The 12,451-nt window shown below is 40.0% G+C and overlaps 1 protein-coding gene across 1 annotated transcript in view; it reads right to left on the bottom strand.

The window, feature by feature from the left end:
* Positions 1–12,451, bottom strand: part of LOC126424664 (thyroid adenoma-associated protein homolog) — a 249,010-nt gene that overhangs the window by 141,863 nt on the left and 94,696 nt on the right. The window contains 1 exon segment of the mRNA XM_050087394.1: positions 5,424–5,608. Coding sequence (XP_049943351.1) covers positions 5,424–5,608 — 185 coding nt within the window.

The following is a 12,451-nucleotide window of genomic DNA, read 5'->3' as shown; positions in this document are numbered from 1 at the left end:
CCCCTTTCGGGAGGTTTTTTGACAGTTTGTGCAGGTTGGAATTGTAGAGATCCTGTCCTGTTTGCAGCGCAGGCCACGAGTTGGTGCTACTACCTGCTGAGTGGAGTTGTCTGCTCATTAAGAGAAGTTAGAGTTGTACATTATAGGTAACACATTGAGTTCAACTTCTCTAAGAGCATTATTCCACTGGAACAAGAAAATCCTCTTTTGGCATCTTTGATACAACAGATCAAAATCCACACAGGAGAAGCCGTGTCACGATTCAAGTGCACTGAATAGCAGAACCCTTACAGCACTGATATTGAACAGTGATTGTGAAAAGAAGTGAGAGAAGCAAGAAACCTAGCAAGACATGGAAGTTACAGATAGACTACAGGAATGTTTCAACGGCCTATTCCTAACACCTGTGTTAGGGAAATAAAAGACCAAGGACACATTCTAATATCAACAACACGAGGAAAAGAAAAATATTGTTACCCACCATAAGATGCCACGTTAAATTGAAGACAGGCACAATGAAGAGACACTTCCACATTAGCTTTCAGCCAAAGGTTTCTTCAGAAAAGGAAACACAACATTTATTCACACAAACAAACACACCTCTCACACACACATCTTTGCCATCTCTGGCAAATCAGACTGGAATGAAACCGTCACTTGGAATGAAAGCAGCAATCTGGAGGGGGCAGGGAAGGGGAAGTGATAGTAGAGTATGGGTGAGCGGAAAGAAGAGCACTGTCTGGTGGAGCAGGCAGGAAATACAAGGTGTACAACAATTTTGCTTCCACCGTTTGCCGATAGGTGGCAACAACGGTAAGCAGCAGTCGAAAGAAACAGATCACAGACATCAGGCAGTTAGCTTGGACCTCGGTCAACATAACCTTATTCAAACATTAGTCGATTTGTGTCTGCATCATAAAGTTGTTCTTGATTGAAAATGTCAGTTTACGAGTCTAATTCTTGGTATTTGTGGGAGGTGTTACTGTTTTATTTCAATATGAAGAAAACAGCAGCTGAGTCTCATCGAATTCTCTCAAGTATGCATAGTAAGGATGCTATTAGTGAAAGAACGTGTCGTGAGTGGTTTCAACACTTCAGGAACAGTGATTTTAACATCTTAGACCGGCACAGTGGTGGAAGAGAGAATGTTTTCGAAGATGTGGAATTGGAGACATTGGTGAGTGAAGACTCACGTCAGACTCATGAAGAATTGGCACGGTTAGTGGGAGTGACACAGCAACCCATCTCAAAACGTCTCAAGACTATGGGCATGATTCAGAAAGAAGGAACTTGGGTCCCATGTGGGCTGAAACCGAGAGACATTGAATGGCATTTGTGTGTTTGTGAACAGTTGCTTCAGAGGCAAAAACAGAATGGATTTCTGCATCGCATTGTGACCAGGGACGAAAAATGGGTTCATTACAATAACCCTAAATGCAAAAAATCATGGTAATATCCCAGCCATGCTTCCACGTCGACGGCTAAACCGAATATTGACGGCTCCAAGACCATGCTCTGCATTTGGTGGGACCAGCTCAGTGTCGTGTACTATGAGGTGTTAAAACCAAGTGAAACAATCACAGGTGCTCATTACTGAATGCAATTAATGCATTTGAGCAGAACATTAAAAGACAAACGGCCACAATACTGCGAGAGGCAAGATAAAGTGATTTTGCAGCACGGCAACGCTCAATCCCACGTTGCAAAAGAAGTCAAAACGTACTTGGAAACATTAAAATGGGAAGTCCTACCCCACCCGCCATATTCTCCAGACATTACTCCCTCTGACTATAACCTGTTTAGATTAATGACGCATGGCCTGGCTGACCAACACTTTCAATCTCACGAAGAAGTCACAAATTGGATTGATTCATGGATTGCTTCAAAAGACAAATAATTTTTTCAACATGGGTTTCGTACACTGCCTGAAAGATGGGAGAAAGTAGTGGTCAGCGATTGAAAATACCTTGATTGATACATGTGTAACCAACTTGTTTCATTGAAGCCTCAAAAGTTTGGGAAAAAAACGTCGGAAGCAAAGCTGTACACCTTGTACATGGAAGCATAACAAGACAGTCACCAGGCACAGTGTCAGTAGTCTGTGGGGCAGGAAGGGGGGGGGGGGGGGGGAGCAGAAAAGGGGAAAGGGAAAGACAGGCAGGTGGCAGGTGCTTTGGTAGAGGGTGACACACAATGAGGGTGAGAGACATGAGTGGAGAGGAGGTGATAGGACAGAGGGGGTGGAAACTGTTGGATGGAGGGGTGAGGACAGTAGGTTACCATAGGTTCGATTCTTCAGGTTGGCTAAGTTGTTTGGTGGGGCGGGGGGGGGGGGGGGGGGACATACACATAGTCTTAAATGAAACCCCAGAGAAAGAAATCCAGTGGCATCAAGCCTGGAGATCAGTGAAAGTAGCCATTTTATCTGTGTACTGAGCTGGTACTCCTGGTGGTGAAATGACATTCTGATGTACTGTGTGAATCAAACTTCAGGTTGTTTGCTACAAAATGACGCATCTACTGATTCTGCAATATATCTCAAAAAATTTCTGTAATATTCCAAAGTTTTAAAGTCCTTTTTGAGTCCCCCAGTGTAAAAATATGTGTAATTATTGCAGCAGAGCTGATATATGACATGGCTGCTTTCACAGGTAGCCCGGCCTCTGATGGGGTATGAGATGATGATCACGCGTGTCAGAAATGTGGTTGTTTGTGTCTATGAATGTATGTGTGTTTTCTTTTCTGAATAAGGCTTTGGCCTTTAGCTAAATGTGTAAGCCGTTTCTCTATGCTTGTATGCAACTCAACATGTCATCCTTTGTACTAGTTTGCTCTGAAGGAGACACTGCCAGAAAGCTTAGTGGAATTTGTGATCTCCCTTACATTGACACTGACCAAAGAAACAGCATACCGTAACTATAACTCAATTCTTACAAATGAAGTTCGGTTTGTTCCTTAATCGAACATTTAATTGCTTTGCTTATTGTTATTTTGCCCCAAGTTTGGATACATTTTTAGTGGCGTGAGGTGCAAACAGTGTCTCGGGCTACAAATCCGTGCAGGATGAACTCCAACCCCTGAAGAGCATCTTGAACTGAACGGATATTTATGGCAACAGATTTGCAAGATGTTGCACATGAAATCAAGGTGCAGGTGTGCAGTCATGAATATGAGGGTGGCACTTTCCTCAAGAAACACAGTGCAAAGTGGTCTTCCAGTCTGCTAAGAAAGCAGGTGCCTTTCTCAGTTCTGTGAAGGACGACTCGTCAATTCCAAATGCGAGTGTGTACCAGGTTCCTTATGGGTATTGGGGCATTTCATGTATTGGTCAAACAAAATGAAGTGTTCGTGGCAGATGCACTGAACATCGGCAGACACTGGCTTGTTACATCTGGACAAGGCAGCAGTGGCAGAACGGTGGATATATACGTGCCACTCTAGAGACTACAAGGCCACAGAGATTGGATTAGTAGATCACTTAAGAAACTGTGATCATGGTTTTAATTTGGACATGACATGAGACCTGGATCTCACTAAAATTAAATCACACAGAAGTTCCCACAGTGTTGCCGTCATCAAAGATACATGAGAGTGCAGACTCAAACATCTGAGTGCTTTCTCAACCACCCGTGGGGCCACCAAAACAGAATTTCCACGGGTGCATGACAGAAATTTAATGTGTTATCCAATACACTGTGAAAAGGTGAAAATGCATGCTTATAACTCTCTTGCTTTAAAGGCTCCTGTTTGCTATTTATGCCTACTGGCTGTTGCACTTGTCATACCCACCTCAAAAGGATGAAACCGATTTTTACATGTGTCTACTTTGCACTCATATTTCATCTTGCTGTAAGATCAGCTGTGGGATATGAGACAGCTCTAGAGTGGGTATGGTGAATGTGGAAACAGTTCGAATGGCACTGGGCTACTACTACTAGTACTACGTCATGCCTAAATGGCTGAAGACCAGTACCAAAAACAGCAATAATAGGACAACATTTCTAGCTGTGTGCATCGAACTAGGGAAAAGTTCCTTCATTATCCATACAATTAATGATACATAACAGACATGAGAAAACATGCTTGTATGAGGTGATACCAAAAGTATGGTCTCCACTTTTTAAAAAAATATAAAGAAGCGTTTATGTACAATAAATTGTGCATAGTTTGAAGCTTGAACATTTTTCTATTTTTTGACATAATTGCCATTTTGATCGCTGCATTTCTGGAAATGCTACAGCAGTTTTTGCCTATGACATACCAGCCTGCTGCCATGCTACTGTAGAAGCGTCAAACCTCATCTTTCCCCTGTGCATTCAACCCAAGTGTTCTTTCAACTTGGGAAATAAGTGGTAGTCACTGGGTGCTAAGTCTGGACTATAGGATGGATGAGTGATTATGTCCCATCCATAATGCCGCAGAAGATCCGCAGTTTGACAGGCAATGTGGGGCCAAGCATTGTCGTGGAGAAGGCTTCTGACCTTGCTCAAAATTCCCCTTCTTCGGTTCTCAATCACCCGTCTGAGTCTTTTTAATCTCTGACAATACCTGTTGGCATTTATTGTTGTCCAGGAACCGTGAAGTTGACGAACAATATCCGCTTCCAATACCGAGACACAATTGCAACAACTTTACTGGCAGACTGCGTTATTTCGAATTTTCGCAGCTCGGGTGAATCTGAATGTCGCCACTGTCGTGCTTGTTGTTTCATCTCGGGTGTGAAATGGAAAGCCCAGGTTCCATCGACTGAGACTATTGAATCCAAAACAGTGATGTTCTCATCTGGACAGCATTGAAGAAATTGGCAGCAAGCTTCAACGTGTTGCCATTTGTGGTCTTCTGTCAGCATTCTCGGGACCCATCTTGTGCATACCTGAAGTTTCAACACTTTGCTCAAAGTCTGGTGAATGGTGCTTCAAGAAATCTCAGGAACAACATTGCAGAACTATACCGCCATCTCAAAGCACAATTTGTTCAACTTCTGTGACAGTCTCTTCGGGAATTGGTGGTCTCCCGCTTCTTTCCTCATCACAAATTTCAGTACGGCCAGCTGAAAACTCTCTACACCACTTGTGGACATTTTAGACACCCATTCAAGACTCTTCATACACTACTGACATCTGTCAACGAATGTCGATCGGTTTAATGCCTCTTGCACTAAAAAACTGGATAACTGTGTGAACTTCACACCTGGCTGTAGTGGCTAACAGGAGCTCTATAAAAACCGGCTGCCAAGCCGAGGCTAAAATCCCAAGCGGATGTGCAATGGTTTCTGTAGAGAAAGGAGGGAGCAAGGAAAAAAACAGTGTGGCCAACAGCCATGCAAAGAAGCGGCCCCAGTACTTTGGAGACCTTGCTTTCGCGATTACCCTCATTTAGCAATTTGACCCAGAGCCAAACAGAGAGGGGAAGGTGAGGCTTACGTGTGGTGCGAGCGTCCTGTCCTGGAGTGCAGCCAGCAGGTCTTCCGGCAGGGTGGGGGCCGCAGCCAGCAGTGGCAGGCAGCCAGACTCCGCGCAGACAGCGGCCAGCGCGAGGTAGCGGCTCTTGCGGTCCGCGGGCGTCTCCAGCACTGCCCGTCTCACCCTCTCCAGCACGGTAGGCATCTCTGCAACACCGTCAATCCCACGCTTACTCCTCAGCACCCGCTACTTGACGCAATTCTCTGCATTTGCAATGCAGAGGGGAGAGACTCAGCTGGTCATATTATTTCTCTTATGTCTGTAGTTCGGATATCACATGTACAAAGCCCTATTTTCTGTTTCCTCTCAGTTAAGTTAAGCATTTTACACTCATTTCAGGTTACAACAGTAAATTCAATTTTATTTTTCATTTTTTGTGAAAAACATTGATTCCTTCACAACATAAAAAGAAATAATTTCTCTTGTAAACATGCTATATCTCTTCATTTTATGTATCTATAACAATGACAGGATGATACTCAAACTTGGAAAAAAATCCCTGCAAATTCCAGGCATGGGGAGGTAGATAATGCCATAAGAAGCCCCTGAGAAATTTAATGGTAGGGGGTGGGGTGGGGTGGGGGAAGTGTACACTGAGGATCTCACAACAGTGACTTTTCTTTCCTCTCAGCTGTAGTTCCAAGTGCAGCATTTAAACATCAACATAATTTATATGGACTAATATTCAAATAATTAACTCACTTTAAAATATTAAGTATTTTAAAATTTGTTATTTATAAAGCTCCATAAAATTAAATTACAATGTTCAGTTAAAACACAGAATCCCTTGAAATTTTACAGAATTACTGAGATTTCCCTGATTTTTCCAGGTAAAATGCAATTCCCAGCGAATTCCAGGTTTTCCAGAACACTTGCCGCCATGAGCAATGTCTGTGTATGTCGTTAAGTCATTTCCTCTGCAGTTCCAATGTCATCTGAAGATGCCATATGGAGACAAAAGCTGGTTCTCTATTATTTAAATAGTTGTAGAAACTGTTCTCAGGCCAGACATCAGATGTCGTCGTGAAATTCACTTGGACAGGGTGCTTATAAATTAGTTATACAGAAGTAATCTTTAACTATGACAAAGGTAAGTAACTTACAGAAATGTTTGATACAGCACAGAGCATAGTATATATCTTCAAGAATAAATACTAGAACGTACAGTCTTGAAACATTAAATGGTATTTTATGGAACCAACAAATTAGAAAGAAAACAAAACAATTATGAGAAACAGATAAGAAGTATGAACAGTTAAATCTCAATTAACGAAAATACAGATGGCAATTGAGCTGCACTTTTGTAGACAGTGTGCAGTCCAGGCAGAAAATGATCAGAAATGAAGTCATCAGAAAGAAAATGGATGTCACAATTCGAGTTCCTGATTTCTTGGAAGAAACGGAACTCATATGGTGCAGACATATGAACAACAGATCATAGAATGGAAACTACTAGCAATGAAGAAATAGGAAAACCACAGACCACATGGATACAAGACATTAACTAGAAGAAGAAATACAGAAAAAAAATTATGGACACACAGGCACAAATGGAAAATGAAAATTCAATTTGATGTATAATCTTAGGTTACCAGACAATGTAAATATACTGGAAAACAAAGAATAATAATAATTTACAAAATATCAGGACAGCACTTCCTTTTCAGTATTATTGTCATCATCTGCCAACCACTGACTGAAAATTAAGTTAAAATTAATATCAAATAAAAATCAATATACATATCATCAAACTATCAGCTTGAATGCTAAACAACAATTGTGTATACTACCTGAAAGTGACTCTGACAAACTAAATGTAGGCAGGCAGGAGTCGGTTGATTATGTTTTTTTGGTTGGCTGCTGTATTTCTTCAATTAATTTAACCTGTAGCCACACAGTGCTCAACCAACACTGTCATGGCCAAATGAAGTTACTATCTGCTTCATAGGAGACTAACTGCTTCTCCCTTCATCATCCAAGCTAATGGAACTCATTAATCCTCATTTAATTTAAAAAAGTTATTCCATTAATTTCCCAATTACAATACCAATACCACCCCCACCCCCACCATCTTAAAATCAGCCACTCACACACAAGCAGAGAAAATGCAATTACAGAAAATACCCTTCTCATGTTATATGGTTTACTAGCCCTTCAGTAAGGAATCCCAACTGCAACTTTAATTCCTGTAAACAACACGGTCTAATTGAAAATGACTTTGGATTCCATCTACGCAGTAAATCTGTAGCTACTGTATCTACTACAGGCAATGAAAGTTTATATACACCTTGTATAGAAACAACTAGTGGAGAAGTGGAAGAAGTGATCAACAGGAGAACTGACTCAGCATACAGAAGTCAGAATAACCTTCAGTGAAATAAAAAGCAAGAACAGAAACATTAGAATGTAATGGGAATTCCACTGTTAAGAATATAGGAGAGAGCTGATAGGTGGAAAGAGTACACTAAAGGTCTGTATGAAGGGGAGGACTTGCCTGATGACATGACAGAATAAGAAATTGGAGTTTAGACAGATGACACAGGGGATCCATTAGTTGAGTGAGAACTTAAAAAGGCACAGGAAGACTTGAGATCAAGTAAGACAGATGGGATAGACAACATTCTGTCAGAATATCTAAAATCATTTGGGGAAATGGCAACAAAATGACAATTAAAGTTGTTGCGCAGAACATACCATCAGACTTTAGGAAAAATATCATCCACTCAAGTCCAAAGAGAACACCAACAGATAAATGCGAGAACTAGTGCACAATCAGCTTTAACAGCTCACGCATCTGAGCTGCTGGCAAGGATAATAATATACAGAAGAATAGAAAAGAAAATTGAGGATTGGTTAGATGATGATCAGTTTGACTTTAGGAAAGGTCAAGGCACCAGAGGAGTTCTGACACTGGGCTTGATAATGGAAGCGAGACTGAAGAAAAATCAAGTCTTGTTTATTGGGTATGCTGACCTAGAAGAAGCATTCAACAATGTAAAATAGCACAAGATGTTTGAAGTTATGAGCAAAATAAGAGTAGGCTACAGGGTAAGACTGGTAACATACAATACGTACTGCAAACAAGAGGGAAAAATAAGACTGGGAGACCTAGAATGAAATGCTCAGATGAAAAAGGGTATAAGAAATGGATTGGGGTTGCCACAAGTTACCCCTAGTGAAATTCCCTAATATTTCTCCAATTTCCAGACAAGTTTAGCATTTTTACCTTACAAATTTTGAGATCTCAAGGGTAACAACATAAGCTGTAAAAAAGTAAGGACTTCCATATTTCTAAACGTGTGAGCAAAAATCTTAAGTACTAAAATCAACATCTTATGTAATAAACTGTTTTTAGATGGAGAAGGCATGCCAAATGGTACATATATTTCATTAGGACCACTAATGTTATTTTATTTCAATAAAATGAAACACATTTCCTTAGAGTCACAATACAGATTTAAAATATCTTCACTGATTTCAGAAGTGACCTCAGAAAAAAGTGAGCCTCTTCAAAGAAGTGAATACGGCAGAGAAAGTTGTGTAAACCAGCACTATAGGTGAATGCGAATAAAATGTTGGTTTCACTATGTTTGTTATTGGTGGTTATTAACTACTGTGTTATGTCTATTATTTTACAGGTATTATGTGATTTTTCTGTCAAGAAATACGTGAGTACATAGCATACAAACTGTTAGCGACTGCCACAATATTCTTCTTCTTATCGTCCGTACTTTCTAACATATAAACTACTTTCAAAGTGTCAAAAATGTACCAGAATAATAAAATGTCTATAAAATGTCACACTGTACAATGTACTTGCAGTGAGACAGTCGTAATTCCTGAAATCCACCAACCATGGCCCCTGGCCTGCCGGGGAGCGCTGCAGTCTGGGGTCCATGGGTAACCACAAAATCCACCACATTGTGCCATACACATACAGACTTGGCTTGCGGACAGATTGGTGAGACGAGATCCGACGGGCAGGATCTCCACATTAATGGGAAATGATGAGCTTCAGATTGGCAGGCATGATCCTTTAGAGATACCAACAGAAATGGTTTGCAGTTTCAGCCTGTCATGGAAGTCCACTTGTGTGGCCAGCTATTCACGTGTCACATACACCATGTCTCAAAAAGGGGTTATGCGATAAATATCGACAACAGTGAAACACTGGTAATGGAATGTAGTGAAATTAAATCAAGTGATGCTGTGGAAACTAGATTAGGGTGTAAGACAATGAAAGAATAGTAGATGAATTTTACTATTTGGGCAGCAAAGTAAAAGGCAGTGACCAATAAAGAGATGTTAAATGCAGACTAGCAACAGCAAAAGGACGTTTCTGAAGAAATTATATATGAGGCTATCTTTTCCAACAGTATTTTTCTGGACTGTAGCCCTGCACAGAATTGAAATATAGAAGCTCTGGAAGTTTGAATTACTTTTGGTGTGACGTCATAAGCAAGTGACTGCGTGTGAGATCACTCTCCAAGTTTTTATATATTTTTAGGTTTCAGATACATATTTTAACGGTTTTTGTGATAATATTTACTATATAAGTGACTTATTAGTGGTTTCTTCATTCACCTCTGCCTTTCTTGTGTTGTGACCTGATATTTGTGAGTGTTTCGTATCGAGCAACGTAACCTCTTACCTGTGTTTACATTCCGCGCTGACCAGTTGCAGCTGGCATCGAAAGCTAAGTACTAATTAATTGTTTGTGTCTTCTTCTCTTCTTCGGTTATCAACCCACAGGTTGGTTGGCAGCAGCACGCCATTCCGTTCTTTTGTCAACTTTCTTCTTCATATCTGCATAGGTCTGGCACCCGACGTCATTTATTACTTGTTGAATGTAGCTTAATCTAGGTCGTCCTCGGCGAGTTCTTCCTTCAATGATTCCTTCTAATATTCTCTTAATGAAGTTGTTATGCCGTAAAATGTGACCTATGAAGGTTATTCTTCTTTTCTGTATATTTCGCCAAAGAGATCTGTTTTCTTTCACTCTTCTGAGGACATCTTCGTTTGTAGCCTTGTCTCGCCAGCTGATTTTTTCCATTCTCCGGTAGCACCACATTTCGAATGCCTCTAATCTTCTCTTTTCTTCTTTTCCACTAGTCCAAGTTTCACATCCGTAAAGGGCTGTACTCCACACATAGGTTTTCATGACTCTCTTTCTTACGTCTAAACTAACATTTCTACTCGTCAGTAAGTTTCTTTTTCCATTGAATGCTATTTTGGCAAGTTGTATTCTGTTTTTAATGTCACTTTTGCTCCTTCCATCTGCTGTTATTTTGCTACCTAAGTAGTTAAATTCTGTAACCTGCCCTAGTTTCTCTCCCTTTATTGTTATTCGTATGGGTTCATTGTAGTTCAGGGCGCCACTCACCATCACTTTAGTCTTTTTCTTATTTATTTTCATTCCATACTGTTCTTTTAAGGTGTTTTCCATTTCATTGAGTGCGGCTTCTAAATCTTCTTTCCTTTCTGTAATTATGGCGATATCATCTGCATATCGCAACATATCTATTTTCATTCCGTTAAGTTTTATTCCTACTTCAATATTCTCTCTTATTTTGTCTATTGCTTCTTGGATATATGCGTTGAAAATTACTGGAGATAGTGGGCATCCCTGTCTCACTCCTTTCCTTATTCTTGCTGTTTCTTCTTTGTTTTCCTTCTTAACTAAGGCTGTTTCATTTTGGTATATTTTAAAGATTATCCTTCTATCATTATATTTCAGACCAGCCTTCTTCAGAATTCTAAACATTTCTGGCCATACAACATTGTCAAATGCCTTTTCGAGGTCTACGAAGGCTATAAATACTTGTTTGTTTTTGGAAATTTGTTTCTCAATTATTAGTCTTAAAGATAAGATTGCTTCCCTCGTCCCTACACCGCTTCTAAAACCGAATTGGTCTTCACTTAGAGTGCTATTCAATTGGTTTTCAACTCTTTTCAAAATTATTCTTATTAGAATTTTTGATGCGTGTGAAAGAAGACTGAGTGTTCGATGGTTTTCACAGTCCATAGTAGATGCTTTCTTAGGTATGGGGAATATGATGCATTTCTGATAGTCTTCAGGAACTTCACCTGTTTTGTATATTTTCTGTATGAGTTGCAGTAATGTAGCTTTCATTTTGTCTCCTGATTTCTTAATTAGTTCAGAAGGTATATCATCAACACCTGCCGCTTTCTTATCTGGTAGTTCTTTTAGTGCTTTTTCAAATTCATCTTTCAGAATTGTGTCCCCTAGTTCTTCTTTCTCTACTTCTTCGCTTAATTCTATCATATTATCTGTTAGAGGGTCTCCTTGATATAGCTCTTCAATGTATTCTTGCCATCTCTTCAGCGTGTCATATCCAAATAGTACCTTGCCCTCTTTGTTCTTTATAGTTCCTGAAGATTTTACTTTCCGTTTAGCAAAGTTTTGTTTTATTGTTCTGTAGGCCAAGTCAGTTTTTCCTTTAACCATGTTTTCCTCCACCTCTTTACAAATGCTGTTGAGGTAATTTTCTTTTGCTTTCCTAGATTCTCTGTTTATTTGGTTTCTAAGCTTTCTATATTTGTTTTCGCTTTGCTCGTCAGAGGCATTTTTGTATAGTCTTCTTTCTTCCATTAGACAAATTATTTCAGGTGTTATCCACTCTTTCCTGTTTACAGGTTTGGCTTTCCCAATAAATTCTTCTGCTGCTTTATGTATGCCTTCTTTGATTTGTTTCCACTCCTCGTTAGTACTCCCGGGAATAATGTTTGATGCCATCTCATCAGTTTTCCGTGCATAAGGGATCACTAGTTCTTCAGACTTTAGGTTATCTCTGTTCCATACTTTGTTCGTTTTTCTCTCTAATCGCTTGAGTTTGAGTAAGCATTTCATCATTACAAGGTTGTGATCACTATTAATATCCGCAGACGGGTAGCTTCTGCAATCCTTGATTTGGTTTTTAAAACGCAATTTTACTAATATATAGTCGATTTGGTGTCTTCTAGTATCT

This window comes from Schistocerca serialis, chromosome 10 (assembly GCF_023864345.2).
Source record: "Schistocerca serialis cubense isolate TAMUIC-IGC-003099 chromosome 10, iqSchSeri2.2, whole genome shotgun sequence".
Classification (NCBI taxonomy): domain Eukaryota; kingdom Metazoa; phylum Arthropoda; class Insecta; order Orthoptera; family Acrididae; genus Schistocerca; species Schistocerca serialis.
The sequence above is the reverse complement of the archived record's forward strand: the minus strand, read 5'-3'. Positions and strand labels throughout refer to the sequence as shown.